We start from the raw sequence: 25,318 nt of genomic DNA on the forward strand, positions 1-25,318 counted from the left end.
TTCCTTCGATAGGCAAGTAAGGAATAAAAAAGGAACAAAAAGGGTATACTGTATATAATAATATAATCCTCGGTACTTGCAGCCCTAAGGCTCGGTACCAACCCGTGTTTGCTTTGGTAATCATAATTTTAAGCCTAAATGTATTTTTTGTGTTTCAATTCTCTCTTCGCGTGGAAGGTTTGCAGCATAAAAAAAAAAACTAATACTTCTGTATAAGTCACCTTCTATTGAACAGTGCCTCATAAAGGTTTCTTTGCGTCGTAAAAGGGGGGGGGGTGATTCAAATTCAACGCTGTCTAGCCCAAGGACATCATCAAAATCAACTAAGCCACAAGTACTAGCAGTAGAGAAGAGAGCAACTTTATCATTTGGGTCAAGAATTGGCTTATACAAGAACGGTAATATTTACGAACCAATTAGCAGTAGCACTCGTTGATCAACTTAGCCTTTGATTTTGCAGTTCACAAATGAACAATATTTAGATTTTTTTTCTCATTTCACTGACGATTGTCAGTGAAATGAGATCACAATTGTCACTGTGATCGAATTATATTTCACAGAATCATTTGTAAATTATACAGGTAGCAAAATACTATTAAGCATTCGAGATAGCACTGTGCTATCGATCTTCAGTGTGTTATGGACAAGATTGCCACCAAAAACTGATGCATAAATAATAAAATTACTTTCAAGTAATTAGTAACAATTGACTTGAAATTTTTAAGTGAACCGTTGTAATTTTTTGAACTAGTTCATTTTTTAATATTATTTTGACGTGAAAAGTTATTGTCGTGGTATAATATTTATTTATTTTTCTAGTATCAAGCTCCTAGAAACTTTAATCATTTTCGGTTTAGGTGTTTTTTTGTTTATGTTATTGCAATAGATTAACTGTCATTTTAAGATTAAAAATATCACGTTAAAGTTTTTTCAAGCAACATATACAAAGAAGCATAAACATTATATGAAACTATTGCGCTGAGCGATTTATTCCAAGGGCGAGTGGGGGTCCACTGTTATTTTTTGGATATCCATTTCTGGCAGTTCGGAGAAATCTGTTTTGCTAAGGCCGATGACGTGCGAAAATGTAAATAGCTTGTGGCATTTCATCCTACGTTTTCTGTTTTAATAACTTAACGTGTTATAATACAAAGTTGTTATTGAAGGTATGTTGATGATTAGTTTACGTTTCTGTGATCATTGGGATGTCTTTTGCTGTATGTTTAGGCAATATTTTCTTTAAATATTATGCATTCGATGCCGTTCTAATAAATATAGCTTCTAAATTTATTAGTTAGCATAAGATTGTCTCTTGCTCAAATATTATACGGTTTGCTATAAATTTATACTTTAAAAACTTGATTATGTAAGGTATTATATCATGAGGTTTATATCTGACTGACAACTAGTGTTCTTCAATTCCTATACTTTGATGTAGATGGCGCCCGAGTAGTTGGGAATGATTAAACGTATATATACATGCATAGCATTAATGAAAACGCCAATGTCCAACAGATTTGCGTGATGATTGCATAACCTTGTAGTGATGGTAATAGTAGGTCTTGAGAATATGTCAAATCCACTAACGCAATATGGACCCGTGGTCTTCAAATGCAACTTTTTATTTCAGTGGTGTGTTTTCAGTAGTTATTGCAGACAGCCTGAAATGTCAGTTAAATGGCATTTCGAGTTGTCTGAAATGCTAATTAAATGGATACAAATTTCAATCACACCCGCCAGACAAGTAAACATCGCCTTTGTTCGATCTTACTATTCTATGTAACTCGACATCTGGCTTTTGATGCAATTCTTTGATATTTTTCTCTGCTTTTAAACTGAATTCTTTTGCTGACTGCACTTGATTCTCAAGATGAGGAGGTCCTTACTTCCCAACCATCACTGAATACTTGGGATACAAGCGTCATTTAATCCAGACTTCCTTTAAGGAATGAGACAAAAAAAATGACTATCTTACGATGCGTTATTATGAGTTCATATTAAAAAAAATGTCTAGAGATAACCTTCGTTCATTTTTTTTTTCATCTTTTGTACTAAAGGTCAAAAACATCGTAGATAGAAAAAAATTTTCAGGTATTGAACAGCAAAACTATGCCGCCGGCAGATAAAACAATAAAACGGTTGAAATATGAAGACTCTTTCTTTAAGTGTGAGAAAAAAGTGACGCAATCACTGATGACATAACGTAGATGTTGTAATCGTTGCACAATGGAAAATACTTGAAAGACGTGAAATGAAAAGCAGTTTCCCAGCATTGAATGCCATGTAGCTAACGTTTCTTCCTTTTATCTAGCCAAGAGGGTGTTTGTTCCAATCCCACTGTGGCATGAATATTTGTAGAAGAATTTAGGTGATAAACCAGTCTCATCGAACAGCGCAATTCCGTGTTTATTAGACAGGATTAGACATTTTGACTTCTCTGAAAAAAATTATAAGGAGCTTGCAGATCATTTTGACTTTTCTTGTTTAATTCTTTAACTTCAAAGCCGGAATAAGTAGAATTTTACCTGTGAAAATAGGTTTATAACCTGATTTTTATGCAATGCATAAAGGAAGAAAATTTCTATTAAATATCATAATAACTTACAACCCACAATAGTTGATTTAATCATCTCACTGGCAGTTTATACTAAGAGAGCAGAAGTAACAACACACGGCTGAAAATATTACTTTAAATCAATTACTCCCAGTAATATGCATTGTTATTTCTGAGCAAATGCTTTCATCAATAATAATATTTCGATTTTCTCTAGGCAACCATAATTAACACCTGTTAGGTATTAATGACCATCCTGTGATTTTTTTTTATTTACTGTGTCCAATATTTAAGAAACATTTTGAGTATTACAGTTGTTTTTCTTTGTTAGCCACGAAATCTCTCAAGTTACTCTTAGGTGAGCTTCGACCATGTTTTCCCTTAGGCATAAATGAGCTCTAAACACTGGCAAGATCCACATCGTTCTAAAAAAATCTAAAACGTATGAACTGTTGAGGGAAATAGCTTCATTCTAATTGAGATTTTCCTTTTTTTCTCCCCTAAAGAACGACTATGTGTTGGGAGTTACTGCACATTTATTTTTTGCAATTTAATCTCTTGAATTTTTAATTTTATTTTTTTTTAATCTTTTTAAATGGGATTTGTTGTTGTGAGTCCATAGCACAAAGAATTCCACCAATCATTAGCAGAGACAAAATATAATACAACGAGAATGTTACAAAACCATAAAACAGACTGAACACATTTGGATTGGTCAAAAATCAATTATTAATGGTTGTTCTTTTAAAACTGAAAACAAAAGTAAAAATTCTGTACAGAAGTTTGTTTAATACTTCGTGAAAAATTGAATATAAGATCGAAATGGATCCTTGGCAATAGCTAAAGAATGGAGACCAATGACGACCTCAAAATAAAGGCGGAAGAACTTTGCTTCATCGGATATCCTGGGAGATAACTCAGTTACGATATAGAGCCGTTTCTTTAGCGAGAGAAAGAATCTACCAACGTGGTCACGCAAACACATCAGTTATGTTTCGTGTGAATCGACATCTGCTATATGGTCCAGTGTAGCCTTTTTATTTCATTCTTAAAGTTACAAACTGCACGAATTAGTCTCGGTTTCGATAGCCTATTTACTACTGTTTTTGTTTTAAGACATTAATCTTTTTGACTTGTCGCTTTTTTTTGCTTCATTAAATACGAGGGGGGAAAATCCTGATGACACATAAATGCATTAAATCGTAGAATAAAACTTAATTATAAGAGAATGCATCAGATGGAAATAATACATATTTGTAATTATAACGAATAACGAATTCTTAATGTACGTTTCAAAAAAAAGAAAAAAAACCATGTAATACGTAACCCATAAAATGAATTTCTACGCATTTCACACTTTCTTGCGTCATAAAGACACGTCACAATCTATTGGTAAGATTTGATTGGCCTGCGCAGTTCTCTTTTTTAATTAATACGATATCTAACAAACACAAAATTGGAGCCGTTCAATAATTTAAGAAGATAAATTTGCTTAATGATAAGCCTGAGTAATTGTGGGAATTAAAGATTGAAATTATTTGAGCTCCAACTGGGAATGATAATTTTAAATGAAAGAAGAATGGGCCGTATATTCTCCTCGGGTATTTAGAATGGAATGGAGAGTTATTCTTACTCCTAGAATTTTCTCCAGACGTGAACTTCAGAAAATAAATCCGAGAGATGAATTACCACTCCACAACCTCTTTCTCTCATTCCTCTAACTGTAGCTGTTTCCAATTTCTTTTCTTCTACTTCATTACTTCTTAATCACTAGTGCCGCATATTTGACATGGGTGGAGATTCATCGCTTCGCTCTGCCCTTTAGTGGAATGTATTAGGACTAATAAAAGAGGTGAAGGATTTCTTTTAACTGCTATTGCTTCGCTTTTCGAAACATTTCGAATCAATTACCAATCTTTTCTGGTTTCACTACTACTTGCTGGGATTCTTTTGGGAGTCTTCAATGTCTATATTTTATATTATCTTGGTTATATTTTATTTCATTGTCATTTTACGTTCTTATTATTCATGTCATGGAAAGCGTAAAACGTTTTTCATACTGGTTAATGGCACGTAAAGACCAATCTTCGGACGCATATAAGGAGTCTTAATACGTAGTGAATGGTATTTTTGTTTGCTCTTGCGCGCTTTTAGTGATTGTATCACCCGATTTATCCCATGAACCATTTTTAAATCAACTATTTAAAGTTTTGTAAACAACTATTTTGAGTACTCATAATTCATCTCTCTCTCTCTCTCTCTCTCTCTCTCTCTCTCTCTCTCTGTCTCTCTCTTTCTCGTAGTGCAGTCGAGACGCATCAAGACATTTCCCCTTTTAGCAAGACTTGGGTTCGATACTGTACTGGACTAGGGTGAAACTTTTAAAGACTTTCACATGAACGTGGCTTAGACAATCTCATATCGAGAGCGACTCATGAATAAAATAGGCTGCTTGATGATTGTCAGTGTTTTGTCGGCGTGGAGAGGTATGGAAGGTATAATGTGAAATGGTTACAGTGGATCTCCACCGATGAGTCTTGGATTCCGTGAAGATAAGTTATGATAATAATATAGGAGTAATAGGTTTTCCATTCCCAAAACAGACAAACCAATCGAAGAGTACACGCAATTAGCAATGCTTGCCTGGGCTGGCCAAGTGTTCAGCGTATGTGCTCCCAAACAACAGGCTGCGGGTTCGAATCCTTCAGTGAGAATGGATGTTTGTGATTGTCTTTAGGTGGGAGATGAACTTCCTCTCTCGATGTGTGATTACTTATTGAAAACAAATTCATGTTGGTTCTCATGAGTAGGATTTCAGAACTATGTATAATATAAATTAAAAATACCGAAAATATATCAAATCCATAAAAAACAGATAAAAAATCCTTAGTTCAGCCAGTGCGAATGCACTTATAGGTTCACATAAAAAACCATTTGGGTGTGAGATATATGAAAATAAATAATTAAATAAACACCAGCCTAACAGCTTTCGTTCTTTTGTCATTATACCAACCAACACAACCTCCCATAACGCCACTTCTCGGTTAATATCTTTCTCCTATCCATTCTCTCTATTTCTCTGTCTCTCTATTCTCTGTCTCTCTATTTCTCTCTTGTTATATCCTATTATATACTCTTGTATCTTTACCCATTCTTTCTTATTAAGTGTTTATATCTCTCGTTCTTTTCTTTCACTTTTTCCTCTTCTGTCTACCATCTTCCTCTTTCCAAAACATGCTCTCTTTTTCTTCCAAATTATCATTTTATCAGGTTCATTCTTCTGTTTTAGTCTCTCTCTCTCTCTCTATCTTGCATCAGCGTTATCTTTCACTCAATTTGCTGTACTACAATTATCTGCCTCTTCTCTCATTTTTTGTCTTATCTACCCACCTTTTCAATTTCCAAGTTTCTTATTTCCTTTCTTACTCTTGCTTTGTCAGTTTACCTATCCCTTCATACTCTCTTAATGTGTGTCTGTTCTTCTCTCTTTACTATTGCAAACAGAGAAATGAGTACGCATATTCGGTCTCGCCGATTATCATAAGAATTTCGGTTTTTCTCTCTTCCACATCTTTCTCCTTTGATAGTACACCCATTTCTTAGAAGGCTGAACTTCTTACTTCTCTCAGACTTCTTTACGCGTCAGTCAACCCTACCGGCGTTCGAGCAACGAACAATCAATTCACCTAATCAATATCACATGGCCAAAGTGATGCTACATCCGGCACATGTTACTACTTACCTAGTCGCAGTGAGGAAAATATTCCTCCCAGCGTCGTGGTAAATGCTTTTAAATCTGCTTCCAGCGGTTTCCATTTTGCTTTCGCGGAAACTGTAAAATAGTGTTTTTTTCTTTTTCTATTTGGGTTTAGGTTTGTGACTAACCAATTATTTAAAATGCAAGAAATCAGAGTGTGCAACATATTGATAAACGGTAATTGAATGGAAAATACCTGTATTATTTAGCAATACACTCCAAAATTGAAGTGTACATAATCAGTAGCTATTATACTATTGATTAGTATATATTATTTCAGAATACTAAATCTTTTGGGAGTACTTTTCTTATATTACGGAAGACTAAATACTGTTTTAACCATTCTGAGATAATCCCAATTATCTACATATAATTAATTACGTGTAAATATTAACATATAACTGAAAAAAATAAAATATTTCCAAAATACAATTATTTTAAATTATAATATTCTATTATATTAAATAAAATTTCTTATAAAATTACTGAAACTTTTAATTATTATTAAATTTAGCAATACACCTTTTTATTTCTGTTTTCAGTCGATTATATTAGATATGTTGAAAATGCATTGTGTTCAAAATGAGATTAGAAATCAATCCAATACTCTTGGAGGGTAATGGATGGCAATGCTGTAGCCAATGAAGTTCTAACTGAGGCTCGGCTATTGCTGTTACCCTCCTGCCATGATCAGAGCTTTAATTGCTCAATAACACCTTATCCCTACACAGTCCTCTACAGATAACGGGGAAGATGAAAAGCATTCTTGCTTCGCCCCTTTAAGCCAGTCCTTACATGGCATTGTGTTTAAAGATCACAAAAGGGAATGAACACCTGATTCCCGGAAAAGTCCTTTTTAGGGCTTCCAGGGTAATAAATGGCAATGCTATAGCCAATGAAGTTTTAACTGAGGGTCGGCTATTGCCGTTATCCAGCCATGGCTAGAGCTATTAGCTCAATAACACCTCATCCACACAGATTTTCTTCATTCAGATGACGGGATAAAGAGTCAAGGACTCAGTCCATCGCCCAGTTCTTTTAAGAATTGTGTTTAAAGGATTAATCGACCGTGAGGGTAATGGATGGCACTGCTGTAGCCAATGAAGTTCTAACTGAGGCTCGGCTATTGCTGTTACCCTCCTGCCATGATCAGAGCTTTAATAGCTCAATAACATTTTATCCATATAGTCCTCTACAGATAACGGGGAAGATGAAAAGCATTTTTGCTTCGCCTCTTTAAGACAGTCCTTATAAGAATTGTGTTAAAAATTATAAATTTTAATAACACAGATGGTAAAAAAAAATAATTTACAATTACTGATTTCTCTAAATTTATCTTAAAATTAATAACTATAATTACTAATTATAATTATTAAATAAACGATACACGATCACTACACCACTTGTGTGTATGCATGTCATATTGTAGTGATGGTGGGGGTGGTGCAGGTTACAGTAAGATTACTAAACTTGTGGCACTCATGTTCTTTAACACAAGAGATAGGGGGTGGAAAAAAGAGAAAAACTTGCCTAAAGGAAATAGGTGGATTATTATTTTTATTCATATTAATAAAAAATGATGTCTTTGAAAACAAATATAAGAAATTAATTTATAAACTAGGTTTAGGAAAACGAAATACAGGATGCAAAGAGCTGTGTTTGTTGTACTGGAAATGGAAGGATGTGTTTTTCCATTTTTGAGAAAATTTTTGTAGGTCTACCATATATGTCTTAATATGATGACACATCAATCATTACATTCCTAAGTCTGGAGTGACTCGGACTCCGTCCAACAGTAACAAGTTTATGCCTGTAAAAGGAAGATACTTATATCAAAAACATTGCGATATTGGGTACGCAGTGAGGCCAAGTTCTGGAAAATCGTTTAGGATACATTATAATATGATAGAGCCATAAATATTATTCAAGCAGATGTAAAATTATTTCAATCTCTAAGTCAATTACATTAATCTATGCATGTTGACTTTTATTATATATAGAATTTAGATGGTATTCTTCGGTTTTGTAAAATGTGCAGTACATCTTAATTATGAAGTTCATTTTATGAGCTATTGAAATAAATTAATATTATAATACGCCACAGGTCTACAAAAAAAAAAAAAAACTGACATAAAATACTGAAGACATCATTACACCTTCCGCCCGAAGCAATGTGTATTTTCAGATTGTTTTCCTCCTCCAAGAGACTCTGAATACTTGAAGCTAACTTAATCTCCTTTAAATGTATCGGTTAATTTAAGGTATGGATATCTCACGAAATTTCTACATATTTCGGATAAGGATTGTCATAGCTACGTATTTTCTAGATCTCATCCCTTGTAACTTTTTCTCATGGAGCTATCTGAAGACATCGCTTACAGAAACAATCTGGATGCCGTTGAAGAAATGAAGAGCTAGACTCCATTATTTTGAATTGACAGAACCAACCATGAGGCCACTCTGTTATATCTGTTAATTTCGTATATTATTTTTCTGTCGTTATTGCTTGCTTTGGAGAGAGACAAAGAGAGAGAGAGCTAACTTATCAATCGAATGCTCTTATAAAATTTCTTCCAAAGCCAGATTCGAATCTGTTTTGGATGAAACAGCCAAAGGCATTCTCATTTTTTTATTTTTTCGAAATAACGAACACATTGATTAATAGAAAATACCCAACTATGACCATTTCGTAAAATCTGTGCTAAACGTCACTTGATTATGAGATCGAAATTTCAGTTCCTTACGAAACAAGATTGAAATTTATTCATGTTATTACACACGCTTGAAAACAAGTTTATTTTAAACATTTAGAAATTCTTCTCTTTTTTTTTCTTTTTTTTGTTGTTGTTGCTTATCATACAAAAAAAATCAAACTTTCTCTAACGTGTTTCTGCTGGTATTGGCAGCTTTCGTTCGGTTAACAGTGAAAAAAAAGATAAGTTGTCTCTCGACGCGAACAACAGCAAGTGTGTCAACGAGATAAGGAGTCGGATGCTGTGTTTTTCTACTCCTCTTATGAATTTCTTGAAATCTGTCATATCTTTTCGTCATGCGGCCGACGCAATTCGTTCCTTTTATTACGGAGTATCTGACAGGGGAGGGTGCGGGTGGATGTCCCGCTCTCGGGATAAGTACAGGAACGGAAAATAAAAATGTCAGAAAGAATTCTAAAGAGAGGTAGTCCCCAGAGCGTCACTACAATGGGCACGTGCATGGCATAGCTGCTGCAATGTGCTCTCCTCCAAGCATTCTTTGTGCATCGATCCTAACAAGTTCGTCTTGGCGCGAGCTGAACTTTCACTCTTAGCAACGTATTCTGTAGACAGCACTACATCAAAGATCCTCGCGAAGGAGGAATTCCTAGCTGGCATATTCCATGCTCTACTGGTAGTTTCTTAAACTCCTTTTCAGTCCGCCTCTTATTCATCTTTGACAACAACGTCATGAAATGAAACGAAAGTGTATGCTAATGAAATAGTTTAGGTATTAGTGCCATTCTTCTGAATGATGACTGTCTTTTGATTATTTTTTTCGGGTATTTTCTTGACGCGGTTTGGCTAAACGCCTACCTGTTCAGTGAAGAAGGCGTGTGTTGTAAGATGGGACATGGCTGATTATGCCTAAACTACAATTTACGCCTTCACATTACAAGGAGAGGTGGCCTTTACTCAATACAGGGGCCTCTTAATAATTATAGCTTAGGGCCACAACAACCTTAAATCTAGTCCTGATGGGAGTAACATTTTCTGTCTTTTTACAATCGATCTTGAATGAATTTGGTTTTTAAGTCACGAAGAGAAAACTCTCGAATCCCTGTCAAGACCGCAAAATGACCTGATAACACACTCATCGTAATTACTACAGAGCTGATGGTTGAATAGAAAGATCCAGTTGTGGTATGAGAGGAACCTTTATAAGGGATTTTTCAATTGAACTGGGGGAAGGAGATAGAAGTAATCATCTGAACAGCGCCAATTTTTGAGAAAAGTGCCGAGTATCTTTTTAAATATTTAAACTTTTAATAATCCCAGAATTTAAATTATCATTAATATATGTAAAAGTGCTGAATTAAAATTTTTATTTAATAGCATGTCTAAACTTGTAACTAGTATGTCTGTAGACGAAAAATAAAGAATGATACTTATAGATACTTAAAAATGAAAATTTATCTTACGTGGAAGGGTAATTTAATAATAAAAATTATCTACTGCAATGATAATATGTCAACACCACAGGCCTAAAAAAGGGGGGATTACGCATTCAGTTACTGTGATGACCAGTAGCGCACTCAGGATTTAATCTTGGACGATTTGAGAACCACTACGCATCGCATACGACCTATGACTGAACATCTCCAATGATCGCTAATTTATAAGTAATATAGAAATAGAAGACACGACACAACATAAATAAAATTTTAATTAGGAAAAGATTTTTGGAAATTTTTGTAGTGTTTTTTTTTTTTTTTCCTTTTTCTTTGGGGAAGCCCCCCCCCCCCCCCGCTCTTCGGGTGCGCCAGTGATGATGACTGGTGTCATCATACAACAACATGATTGGAAAATGGACTTTTAATCACTGCTTAAATATAAAAAAAACACGTAATCATATGAAATTTTTCGTCCAAGAAGATGACATCCGTCACCAAAACGGACCTTCAAAACTCATTCTAGCTGAAACAGATTTTTTTTAAATGCATGAAATGAGTGGATGAAAACTAATTTGCTCTCGGCAAAAAAAAAATCAATGTGTAACCTTCATAAAATAAAATAAGCGTACTAGATAGAGCCTTGTGTAAATGACATATTGAAATGGACTGAACCAAGGTTATATTGATTTTCTTATGACATCCTTGCTATATAGATATTGACTGATAAACAAAAGAATGCTTCATTATCAAGACCATAGATTTAAAGCACTACTCCCATCAAACGAGGAAACGAACTTAACGACTTCCCTTATTACAAAAGCAATTATAAGAAACATAATTAAAATCAATTGCTTTATTAATTCTTTATATCAGCTTGTTCTCTTTCAGAAAAGCATTTATCTTCCTTTTCATACGCTTAACGAATTTTGTCTTATTTACTTTCCACATGGAATAACTTAGAAAAATTATCATGGCAGGCTAATTATGAATTAATCAACTGATTGGCTATAAAATAAAAATGAAAAAATTAATTATATAAAAGTTTTGATTGTAAATATAAAAAATTTAATTACATATAAATTTAAATTGACAAATTTAAATTCAACGTAAATTGCTGAATATTAAATTCTCATTGCATTTCATAAAAATACAAAATTGTATTTACATTAAATTTTACATATATAAAGTATATTTGAATGTTTATGTAACCATATGAAGAATCTCTACTTAAATTGCAATTAAACATAAATGAATAAAAATAATTTTAATTATTTTATATAAAGTATATTTTAATTTGATACAAATCGAGAAGCAATTATATTTGTATGAAAATAACATCAGAATGAAAACATATTAATTATAATAGGTAAGGGACTTCCCTGACGGTCTCCGAAGACGACGTACTGTCGAAACGGCTCATACACCCATTCTCCCACCCCTGATCTTATCACATAATATCCTTCTCCTTACCTAAACATTTCTATGTTCATCCCTATCCCAAAGCATTCTCAGGCCATCCTCAATTTTGTTTTAAAAAAAATAACAAAACCTCGGTTTTTCAAAAAAGTTCACATGCTCTTGCCTCACCAATAATTCTCCCACATCTTCCAAGCCCCACTCCCCCTTCTATTCAGTCATACATCCTTCCTTTAACAACGAATGTATATCGCCATACGCCGGGTTACATCTCATAAAGATATGTTCGGTTTTTCTTTCTATATATTCTTCATATATCTGCCCATATAAAACATCAGTGATGCCCTAAAATTTGAGTAAAAAGCCAATGACATTATAAAGGGACACGGTACTCCTAACAAAAATAGGATAAGACAGCATAAAAAATAATATAAATTATATTTAGATTAATTATATTTATATATAAAAACACGAAATGGTGTATTAATATATTCTAAACAACTTTAGAGAAAAAAGCAGTTATAAACTATAAAAAACAAGAAATGGTGTATTAATATATTGTAAACAACTTTAGAGAAAAAAAGCAGTTAAAAACTATAAAAAACAAGAAATGGTGTAATAATATATGGGAAATAACTTTAGAGAAAAAAATGTTAAAAACTTTACTTTTTTGTATTTTTGTTTGTTATTTTAGTATTTTTTTATTTATATATGTATTTATTTGCTTGGGGTACACAATGCAAGAAACTCTATGATACTTTTTATGTAATAAATGAACTCTAAAATAAAAGCAGTAGCTTCCACTATTTTACATCGTTTTAGACAGCGTGTATACACATCTTTGTCAATATGGTGGTTCATAAACCACCGGGATTCTTCGCATAGTAGACGAACAGGACAAGAATTCTATTTGCGGTGTCATTGATCAAGGATAGACCATATCGGTATGAATATTGCGACAAGGAATTTTATCAGCACGAAATCTAAGAGTTTGCCTCATGTGTTTCCAGATACCAATGTTCGTTTTCTATTACTCTGTGCACAAACTCCCTTTCTACCAGTTAGCTCGTATCTTTCGGTAATGTTTTGGAAAACGTGTTCCCCCCCCCCCCTGGAAAGTACCGAGAACGGGCATTTCATACAGATGTTGATACCTGATGTCAAGTTGTTACTCTGTAAGAAATGTAAACAGCAGCTGCTGGACGTTGGCACCACCTGAGCATCCTACAGAAGAAAACGTTGGAATCCGATGGAGTGGAAAATACAGAATTTTAAGAATTCCATCGAACCAGGAAGTTCGGAAATTGAGTTTCAGAGTTTTTCTGAAGTAAAACTTGGTCGAACAACATTTCGACATTTTTAAATGTTATGGAGCTGATTTTTTCAACAGAGAGGAATAATACTATAAAATAGCAGGCGCACGCACATTAAAAAAAATCTTTAAAAATAATAAACCGACTATGTATGAATCCGTTTTAATGTTCCTTAGTACTATTTGTTAGTATTATTTTATTATTATTAAATTACAATCTATAATTTGGAAGCACGTGCATAAATAATTGAATCGATATAATGAAACAACGTTGAAAACGTAATCCAATACATTTTATCATTAATTTAAAAATGTCTTTAGAATATCTGATTATTGGTCATATTGTGAAAAAGATATTCTTTGTTTTATAAGTGAAAAACGGAAGGCAATCAGCCTCACTCCGTTATAACTAAAATATCTATTGCAGTATTTTAATAATAGACGGATGCCATTCCGAGCAAGAATTTATTCCTGAAAATACCATTTATTTTCATTCTTCTTGTTTCATAAAAAAGCTTAGAGGATGAAGAACGACTTGATTTTATCGGAACTATAATGTACAGATAACTTACAAATATCGCCGAAGTTATATGGCCATTAAGGATAATATTCCGCCTAAGTAAAAGTTTATAAGTAAATGTGCTTTTGCTTAACGAAAAATGTATTGCTCAATTTTATCATTTTTCATTGCACAAAAGACTAGATATTTAACATGTGTAGAATATCGAAAAACGTCAGAAGACTGCGCCCTATATTGACAAAATTTGGAACTATTAAGTTTCATAAGTAATGAGAACGATTTTGTATTTTTTTATTTTGTTAGCTCATGCCATTTGTATTACTTATGAGAGTTAGTTCCATATAAAAGTTAAGTCTTTTTATTTCCTTACAAATAGATGCGTATAAGCTCTGTGCATAATCTTAGAAATAAATAATTATTTTCCAAACGGTACTTCAAATTTATACTCAGTTAAGTTTGTTTCGTTTTATTCATAAATTATGATTAAATATGATTATTTCAAATGATAAAAGACACAAAATTAAAAAGAAATGGCATTAAAGACATGTACTTTCATTTTATGCAAGAAATTCAATATATTTAAATACAACTCATAAAAACTTAAATCCCTATAGAAATATGATAGCTCTTATTAGCAGGAGTAAAAAAAAATTAAATAATACGCCAAGCTATTTATGTTTTTATACCATTCATTTTTTTAAAGAAGACTGCATGTCTGTAAGCATTTAATTGACGGATAAAGATGCATGTTTAATTTACTTCAAGGAAAATTACGTATACACTACACATATATACTATATTATTGTATACTGTTCATTTAATAGTTTGGTAACTTAAGTACTGTTCAAGTAAAGGATTTAGATCAGCGTTTCCCTTTACGTAACCAGGGACTGGATTTTCAGCATAATTTGTTTGTCTCTCATCATGAACACCTATGTGAAGATGTTGAATTAAGTAGATTTGTAAATACAGGTAAATAGATCTGATAATTTTAATGATATCTGGTAACACAACAGATCTGAATCAAGTACAGTATATGTTCTCTATGAATGTATAAAAGCATACAAATAAATAAATAAGAACAATCATACAATACTAAACTACTATAGAGTATTTAAAGTACTACTGTGTGACATAAATGTTTCAAAAAATGAAACTAAAAGTAAACCATAATTATATATGTCTACGTTTATATTTTGATATTTCTATCAGTAGTTCGTGCTCATATCTGGATATTAATATATGTTCTGAGGACCGGTAATTTTTTTTTTCAAGAACGTGTCTGGCATCGGAGCAGACTTTGGGAAACGCTGATCCAGGCTTGATTATACTTCGCTTTAATACATTAAATATAAATAATAAATCATGAATACTCACCAGCACATATACAGCGAACGGCATTACTACAGCTGCAACTAAAAGGTCAGCAAAGGCAAGGCTGACGATAAAATAGTTGGTCACTGTCTGCAAGCTGCGTTCCTTATACACACTTAAGATTACTAAAATATTTCCGAACACAGCCATAAAAGGTAGTAACACTAACAGCAATGCCCAATAAACTTTATCTGTTCCGCCCTCGTAAGTTGCACGGATCTCCAGGGAATTGTTAGATGATGTATTCTGCAACCAGCACCCAGAAGAATTAGCATAAATCGTGCAGTCGGGGACTACCGAAGAAAAATTTGCTGTTATGCTATAGTTGGAGGTATCAGGTAGACGAGAAAGAAGTTGAGTTTCTCCAGTAAACGTTGTTGTTATATTATTCAGAGTTAAAGACATGGATTCTGTCTTAAGGGCCAACATTGTCACTTGTATATTGTTAGGATTTAATAGCATGATAACAGAAAAATCATTTTATTTCACAACATAATCTTCTGAACGGCATGAATATTTTTTGTGTGCCTGTTTATTAACAGAGTTCTGAATTCTGCTTTAAAAAAAAAGTAATTCATGAAAATTAGGACACCATAATTTTGTACAGAGCATTCTGAAAATAAATATGACCTTCTAACCAACATTAAAGAATTGTAGAAGAAAGTCAGAAATCCATGTTACGATAAGATACAATGGAGTATAGCACCACCTAGCGGAGTCGTTTGATTGCCAGATAATACCATTAGCCACTGAATCCAGCTGTAGGATGAAAGGATGAATCCAGCTGAAGAATAAAAGGTAAATGGATATCGAAGCACTAAACGAGATGTACGTTCAGTGCTAAATAAAAAATAGCAACGTTTTGAGAACATCGATTTCATCGCTTGGGATGAAAATATCAATTCAGATTTATCCATGATAGTGAAACTCTATAATGCCAACTGTCTGCGTAATCAGTTCTTATTAGTTCTTCTTTACAGTTGTTAATCCACTGTCCTGTTCTCATTCTTCGTCTTTGTATGTTTTTCACCCTGAGAGATGAATACTGTATTTTATCTGTAAAATAAAAAATAATTGTCTGATTGATCTCATAAAACCAATAAGTGAACATTGCATATAGTCAAAATAAAAGGAAAATTTTTTTTTTCATTTTCTGCTTTAAAATTATTCATGCGTAATCATCTAAGAGATGCGGAGAAATGGTCTACCCCCTTATTGTCCTTGTAATTAAAAAAATACCACGATTATTATTTGAATCTTTATATTATAACACATAATATAACATGAAAACAAGTAAACCAATTTCTCAGAGTACTAATAATATACATACAGTCCTTATAAAGACTGGCTTAATGGGGCGAAGCAAGAATGCTTTTAATCTTCCCTGTTATCTGTAGAGGACAGTGTAAGGATAAGGTGTCATTGAGCTATTAAAGCTCTGATCATGGCAGGAGGGTAACAGCAATAGCCGAGCCTCAGTTAGAACTTCATTGGCTACAGCATTGCCATCCATTACCCTCCACCAAGGGTATTGGATTGAATGAATCAATCACCGCATCTCACGGTCGATTGATCCAAGCAATCTCCTGCTCATCAACTTTCGCAGTCCTTATAAGGACTGACTTAAAGGGGCGAAGCAAGAATGCTTTTCATCTTCCCCGTTATCTGTAGAGGACAGTGTAGGGATAAGGCGTTATTGAGCTATTAAGGCTCTGATCATAGCAGGAGGGTAACAGCAATAGCCGAGCCTTAGTTAGAACTTCATTGGCTACAGCATTACCATCCATTACCCTCCCAGGGTATTGGATTGAATGAATCAATCACCGCATCTCACGGTCGATTGATTCCCCCGACCCTTCCTTATAAGGACTGGCTTAAAGGGGCGAAGCAAGAATGCTTTTCATCTTCCCCGTTATCTGTAGAGGACAGTGTATGGATAAGATGTTATTGAGCTATTAAAGCTCTGATCATGGCAGGAGGGTAACAGCAATAGCTGAGCCTCAGTTAGAACTTCATTGGCTACAGAATTGCCATCCATTACCCTCCAAGGATATTGGATTGAATGAATCAATCACCGACTATGTAAGTAAAGGTGAAATCTCAAAAATACGGACGATCTCTAGGCCACTCCATAGTGGGCGAAAGACCGTCCTAATCTCAGCGTTGGTTCCACTCAGTGACGGGCTCCCCGACCACTGAGCAGAACCGCTCATATTCCGAGGAAAATAATTCACCGGCAAGTACCCCTCAGCGGGCCGTGCCTGAGAACACTTCCCCGGAGACTCAAAGTGCTCCCTTAGGGCAAAACCTAAGAGAGCGAACTCATTAACCCAGGATAACAGCAACAGCCGAACCTCAGTTAAACTTCATTGGTTCAGCATTGCCATCCGTTACCCTATATGGGCATCTCATATAAAATCAATCACCTTATGTGTAAGTAAAGGTGATATCTCAAAAATATCGGACGATCTCTAGGCCACTCATTCGTGGGCGAAAGACCGTCCAAATCTCCGCGTCGGTTCTACTCAGTGAAACTCGAGTACCGAGCAGAACCGCTCATTCCGAAGAAAATAATTCACCGGCAAGTACCCCTCAGCGGGCCGTGCCGGAGAACACTTCCCCGGTAACTCAACTGCTCCCTTAGGGCAAACCCTAAGAGAGCGAACTCATTAACCCAGGATAACAGCAACAGCCAACCTCAGTTAAACTTCATTGGTTCAGCATTGCCATCCGTTACCCTATATGGGCATCTCATATAAAATCAATCACCGACTATGTAAGTAAAGGTGAAATCTCAAAAATACGGACGATCTTTAGGCCACTCCATAGTGGGCGAAAGACCGTCCTAATCTCAGCGTTGGTTCCACTCAGTGACGGGCTCCCCGACCACTGAGCAGAACCGTTCATATTCCGAGGAAAATAATTCACCGGCAAGTACCCCTCAGCGGGACGTGCCGGAGAACACTTTCCCCGGAGACTCAAAGTGCTCCCTTAGGGCAAAACCTAAGAGAGCGAACTCATTTACCCAGGATAACAGCAACAGCCGACCTCAGTTAAACTTCATGGGTTCAGCATTGCCATCCGTTACCCTATATATGGGCATCTCATATAAAATCAATCACCGACTATGTAAGTAAAGGTGATAATCTCAAAAATACGGACGATCTCTAGGCCACTCCATAGTGGGCGAAAGACCGTCCTAATCTCAGCGTTGGTTTCGCTCAGTGACGAGCTCCCCGACCACTGAACAGAACCGCTCAAATTCCGAGGAAAATAATTCACCGACAAAGCCCCTCAGCGGGCCGTGCCGGAGAACACCTTCCCCGGAGACTCAAAGTGCTCCCTTAGGGCAAAACCTAAGAGAGCGAACTCATTTACCCAGGATAACAGCAACAGCCGAACCTCAGTTAAACTTCATTGGTTCAGCATTGCCATCCGTTACCCTATATGGGTCTCATATAAAATCAATCACCGTATGTGTAAGTAAAGGTGATATCTCAAAAATATCGGACGATCTCTAGGCCACTCCTTCGTGGGCGAAAGACCGTCCAAATCTCAGCGTTGGTTCTACTCAGTGAACCTCGAGTACCGAGCAGAACCGTTCATTCCGAAGAAAATAATTCACCGGCACGTACCCCTCAGCGGGCCGTGCCGGAGAACACTTTCCCCGGAGACTCAAAGTGCTCCCTTAGGGCAAAACCTAAGACAGCGAACTCATTTACCCAGGATAACAGCAACAGCCGAACCTCAGTTAAACTTCATTGGTTCAGCATTGCCATCCGTTACCCTATATGGGCATCTCATAATAAAATCAATCACCGTAATGTGTAAGTAAAGGTGATATCTCAAAAATATCGGACGATCTCTAGGCCACTCATTCGTGGGCGAAAGACCGTCCAAATCTCAGCGTTGGTTCTACTCAGTGACACTCGAGTACCGAGCAGAACCGCTCATTCCGAAGAAAATAATTCACTGGCAAGTACCCCTCAGCGGGCCCCGCCGGAGAACACTTTCCCCGGTAACTCAAAGTGCTCCCTTAGGGCAAAACCTAAGAGAGCGAACTCATTAACCCAGGATAACAGCAACAGCCGACCTCAGTTAAACTTCACTGGTTCAGCATTGCCATCCGTTACCCTATACGGGCATCTCATATAAAATCAATCACCGTATGTGTAAGTAAAGGTGATATCTCAAAAATATCGGACGATCTCTAGGCCACTCATTCGTGGGCGAAAGACCGTCCAAATCTCAGCGTTGGTTCTACTCAGTGAAACTCGAGTACCGAGCAGAACCGCTCACATTCCGAGGAAAATAATTCACCGGCAAGAACCCCTCAGCGGGCCGTGATGAAGAACACCTCCCCCGGAGACTCAAAGTGCTCCCTTTGGGCAAAACCTAAGATAGCGAACTCATTAACCCAGGATAACTGCAACAGCCGAACCTCAGTTAAACTTCATTGGTTCAGCATTGCCATCCGTTACCCTATATGTATGGGCATCTCATATAAAATCAATCACCGACTATGTAAGTAAAGGTGATAATCTCAAAAAATCGGACGATCTCTAGGCCACTCCATAGTGGGCGAAAGACAAGACCGTCCTAAACTCAGCGTTGGTTCTACTCAGTAACGGGCTCCCCGACCACTGAGCAGAACCGCTCAAATTCCGAGGAAAATAATTCACCGACAAAGCCCCTCAGCGGGCCGTGTCGGAAAACACTTTCTCCGGAGACTCAAAGTGCTCCCTTAAGGCAAAAACCTTAAGAGAGCAAACTCAAAAACTCCTCGCCCAAAGGAGTAACAGCAACAGCCGAACCTCAGTAAAACTTCATTGGTACAGCATTGCAATGTTGCCATCCGTTACCCCCAAGGGCATTAATGAACCAATCGACTATGTAAGTAAAGGTTCAATCTCAAAAATATCGGACGATCTCTAGGCCACTCATTCGTGGGCGAAAGACCGTCCAAATCTCAGCGTTGGTCCTACTCAGTGAAACTCGATTACCGAGCAGAACCGCTCAAATTCCGAGGAAAATAATTCACCGACAAAGCCCCTCAGCGGGCCGTGCCGGAGAACACCTTCCCCGGAGACTCAAAGTGCTCCCTTAAGGCAAAAACCTTAAGAGAGCGAACTCAAAACCTCATCGCCCAAGTGGGTAACAGCAACAGCCGAACCTCAGTTAAACTTCATTGGTACAGCTTTGCGTTGCTATCCATCACCCCCAAGGGCATTAATGAACCAATCGACCGTATGTGTAAGTAAAGGTGATAATCTCAAAAATATCGGACGATCTCTAGGCCACTCATTCGTGGGCGAAAGACCGTCCAAATCTCAGCGTTGGTTCTACTCAGTGAAACTCGAGTACCGAGCAGAACCGCTCACATTCCGAGGAAAATAATTCACCGGCAAGTACCCCTCAGCGGGCCGTGCCGGAGAACACTTTCCCCGGAGACTCAAAGTGCTCCCTTAGGGCAAAACCTAAGAGAGCGAACTCATTTACCCAGGATAACAGCAACAGCCGAACCTCAGTTAAACTTCATTGGTTCAGCATTGCCATCCGTTACCCTATATGGGCATCTCATATAAAATCAATCACCGTATGTGTAAGTAAAGGTGATATCTCAAAAATATCGGACGATCTCTAGGCCACTCATTCGTGGGCGAAAGACCGTCCAAATCTCAGCGTTGGTTCTACTCAGTGAAACTCGAGTACCGAGCAGAACCGCTCATTCCGAAGAAAATAATTCACCGGCACGTACCCCTCAGCGGGCCGCGACGGAGAACACTTTCCCCGGTAACTCAAAGTGCTCCCTTAGGTCAAAACCTAAGAGAGCGAACTCATTTACCCAGGATAACAGCAACAGCCGAACCTCAGATAAACTTCATTGGTTCAGCATTGCCATCCGTTACCCTATATGGGCATCTCATATAAAATCAATCACCGTATGTGTAAGTAAAGGTGATATCTCAAAAATATCGGACGATCTCTAGGCCACTCATTCGTGGGCGAATGACCGTCCAAATCTCAGCGTTGGTTCTACTCAGTGAACCTCGAGTACCGAGCAGAACCGCTCATTCCGAAGAAAATAATTCACCGGCACGTACCCCTCAGCGGGCCTTGCCGGAGAACACTTTCCCCGGTAACTCAAAGTGCTCCCTTAGGGCAAAACCTAAGAGAGCGAACTCATTAACCCAGGATAACAGCAACAGCCGAACCTCAGTTAAACTTCATTGGTTCAGCATTGCCATCCGTTACCCTATATGGGCATCTCATATGAAATCAATCACCGTATGTAAGTAAAGGTGATATCTCAAAAATATCGGACGATCTCTAGGCCACTCATTCGTGGGTGAAAGACCGTCCAAATCTCAGCGTTGGTTCTACTCAGTGAAACTCGAGTACCGAGCAGAACCGCTCACATTCCGAGGAAAATAATTCACCGGCAAGTACCCCTCAGCGGGCCGTGCCGGAGAACACTTTCCCCGGAGACTCAAAGTGCTCCCTTAGGGCAAAACCTAAGAGAGCGAACTCATTTACCTAGGATAACAGCAACAGCCGAACCTCAGTTAAACTTCATTGGTTCAGCATTGCCATCCGTTAGCCTATATGGGCATCTCATATAAAATCAATCACCGTATGTGTAAGTAAAGGTGATATCTCAAAAATATCGGACGATCTCTAGGCCACTCATTCGTGGGCGAAAGACCGTCCAAATCTCAGCGTTGGTTCTACTCAGTGAAACTCGAGTACCGAGCAGAACCGCTCATTCCGAAGAAAATAATTCACCGGCACGTACCCCTCAGCGGGCCGCGACGGAGAACACTTTCCCCGGTAACTCAAAGTGCTCCCTTAGGTCAAAACCTAAGAGAGCGAACTCATTTACCCAGGATAACAGCAACAGCCGAACCGCAGATAAACTTCATTGGTTCAGCATTGCCATCCGTTACCCTATATGGGCATCTCATATAAAATCAATCACCGTATGTGTAAGTAAAGGTGATATCTCAAAAATATCGGACGATCTCTAGGCCACTCATTCGTGGGCGAAAGACCGTCCAAATCTCAGCGTTGGTTCTACTCAGTGAACCTCGAGTACCGAGCAGAACCGCTCATTCCGAAGAAAATAATTCACCGGCACGTACCCCTCAGCGGGCCGTGCCGGAGAACACTTTCCCCGGTAACTCAAAGTGCTCCCTTAGGGCAAAACCTAAGAGAGCGAACTCATTAACCCAGGATAACAGCAACAGCCGAACCTCAGTTAAACTTCATTGGTTCAGCATTGCCATCCGTTACCCTATATGGGCATCTCATATGAAATCAATCACCGTATGTGTAAGTAAAGGTGATATCTCAAAAATATCGGACGATCTCTAGGCCACTCATTCGTGGGCGAAAGACCGTCCAAATCTCAGCGTTGGTTCTACTCAGTGAAACTCGAGTACCGAGCGGAACCGCTCATTCCGAAGAAAATAATTCACCGGCACGTACCCCTCAGCGGGCCGCGACGGAGAACACTTTCCCCAGTAACTCAAAGTGCTCCCTTAGGTCAAAACCTAAGAGAGCGAACTCATTTACCCAGGATAACAGCAACAGCCGAACCTCAGTTAAGCTTCATTGGTTCAGCATTGCCATCCGTTACCCTATATGGGCATCTCATATATATGGGCATCTCATATAAAATCAAGGACCGTTTCTCACTGTCGATTGATTTCTGGAACCCCATCCCGACCCAGATGCAACTAAATCGTATTTCATTTCTAGTATACAAAAAACAAAATGGTGTAACCCAAGTGCACCATAATATTATTTTTTTATTTCTAGTGCTTTGTGGTTATTTTAACAATAGTGTTAAATGTAAACTAACTATGTTATATAGTAATTAAAACAACGTTTCTTTATATACATAAAATTAATTTTTCAACTGGTCATCGATCAAAATATTAATTTCATATTTCAATTATCCTTCAACTAGTCCAAAGCTAAATATATCAATTATGTTTGGAAAGATTTTTTTGCTTAGTTCATTAGCATGCCTATAGGATGCTGATAGCATTCTTCCTTTTTTCTTTTATTTATTTTTATTTTTTATCTGTATAGGCGTGCCGTCTATCTTCGGGGATTAGGCTCAACATAGTTATTATGATGATGTTTTGTTCATTGATCTGTTACTGATTTGACCAAACGTGTCTTTCTGTAATAAAAATAAACCATCGTTTCTAAGAAAAAAACGAATGTCAGAGCTAGCCTATGGATTAAGCGAAAACTAACACTTATTTTCTTATTCAGACTAGTAATGATAATTAAATTAGGTAGTACAACGGTTGATCCGAAACTGAAGCGTCTTTTTTTTTTTTTTCAATAATGGCCACAGCGAATGACGCTGCAATCGGTCGCATGACCGCAGCACCCAATTAGTTCAAAATAGCAGGTGTTATAGATGCGTGTACGACGCACAGAGTGGTGATTGAATTACTTACTAAGGAAATTGTGCCATCGTTGGAAATTCTAATTCTGAAAAATGCTTTTGAAGGTGATACTGTTGACGTAAGCAAAGTTAGAAGCTGGATCAGATACTAGAGTGTTTTGGGGGCCTAACAAGGATCTTGTTTGTGGACTTTTAGAAGAATTGTACCGTGCTCATCCACAATGGTACGTGAAGATCTCACGGAAATGTACGATCTTCACGTACATTTCTGTACGAAATGGCGAGCTGCTCTACGGAAAATGTCCGTAGAGCAGCTCACCAGTAAAATGAATAAGATCCATGACAATCTCACATCAGGTTTAGCACAAAGGAAGACTATTTGACCAAATTTATTGCAAATAAAGAACAACGAAAAGAATATTAATCATTAATTTATTTTAATATAAACTTAACTCAATATTGTTTATATTGTTCATACAATTTTTTAAAACATCATTGTAGACGTCTGAAGATTCACACTCTTCTGAATGACTTCCATTGAATCAGACTTTTAAAATGACTCATCCTTCGGATTTCGTTTTCCCAAAGAAAAGGAAAATCTGAAGGATGAGTCTTGGTTCCAAATCCGAGAATATGGAAGATGTTCAACCACTAAAGTGGATTTGGAAGCGAGGAACTGTTTCACTTTTTAACGCACAATGTGCAGGCGCATTGTCATGTAGTAACAACGACTAACTGTTCGTTCGGTAATGCTATCTACCATCGCTCGTTTCAGGCGTTGATTTAGACGTTGTATGGCACCGATAACGTGTTAACTGTTAACTCAGGTATTAATTTCCTATGAAAAACATTCCATGAATATCGAAAAAAGGGAAAAGAATCGATACTGTTTTGACTGGCGACTTCTGCAGCAGAATCATTTGCTGTCTTGGGGGCATCCGTGATTGCCATTTCATTCTTTGTCATTTTGTTTCCGGGTCGTATTGGAAGCACTGAAATGCTCAACAGCTATTATTCTATCCGAAATGTTACGATCTTGATCATGAATTTCAACGGGATTTTCGAACTTTTGACAGGCCCTGACACGTTCTCACTCAAACAGTCTACGTGAGAAATAATGAAGCTGTTGATCGTTGGATAAGTCACATTCTATTGGTTAAAATAATATGCTGTTTTTGCTCAATTCTGTTTACAAGATGCTTGTATTAAAAAAAAAAAAACTGTTATTTAACGGCACACTGTGTATAGCCATGGCCATGTTACAAGAGGATTTTTTTCAGTCATAATGACATTTATTACAAACAGATTTATGATAAATTTTGTCACTGGAAGAACAAATTAAAATTTATTAAAGGAAAAATATCCCGATTTTAAATTTCATCAAAATCTGTCAAATTGTTTGTGAAACTAGTTTCCTGCAGAATTTTGGTTATATTTATTTTTTATTTTATTTTTGTCGTGTAAAAACGGTTTAGTGCGCTAACATGGGTACGCTTTACGAGCTAACAGTACTTTGCTGAATACGAGATTGAAAGTCACGGTACGGACCTTGTAACTAGTCAAGATACTCTAATTACAAGAAATACTGAGCTAAACGGCGATCTGCTTAATGCTGTTTATAATATGAATATTGTGTATCGAAACTTTGAATCAACAGAAGTAATATTAAACAAGATCAGCCTACCAAATTTGAAAGATAAAATAAACTCAAATTTCAAACATTAAATTTGAAAATAGAGAAAAATCGCCGTTTTTGTTCCCTCTCTTTTTCTTTTTCTTTTTTTTTTTACATTAGTGGAGGTACAAACTACCA

General features: G+C 36.8%; 1 protein-coding gene across 1 annotated transcript in view; it reads right to left on the reverse strand.

Moving 5' to 3' along the window:
- Positions 1-15,122, reverse strand: part of LOC150094026 (dopamine D2-like receptor) — a 196,207-nt gene extending 181,085 nt beyond the window's left edge. Inside the window, exon 1 of the mRNA XM_090413006.1 lies at positions 15,084-15,122. Within this exon, the coding sequence (XP_090269132.1) occupies positions 15,084-15,107 (24 nt within the window). The 5' untranslated portion in view covers positions 15,108-15,122. The remainder of the gene's footprint in view (positions 1-15,083) is intronic.
- Positions 15,123-25,318: the final 10,196 nt, after the last annotated feature.

Source organism: Typopeltis vanoorti, chromosome 23, assembly GCF_054136105.1.
Source record: "Typopeltis vanoorti isolate ZY-2024b chromosome 23, IOZ_Tvanoo_1.0, whole genome shotgun sequence".
Lineage (NCBI taxonomy): Eukaryota > Metazoa > Arthropoda > Arachnida > Uropygi > Thelyphonidae > Typopeltis > Typopeltis vanoorti.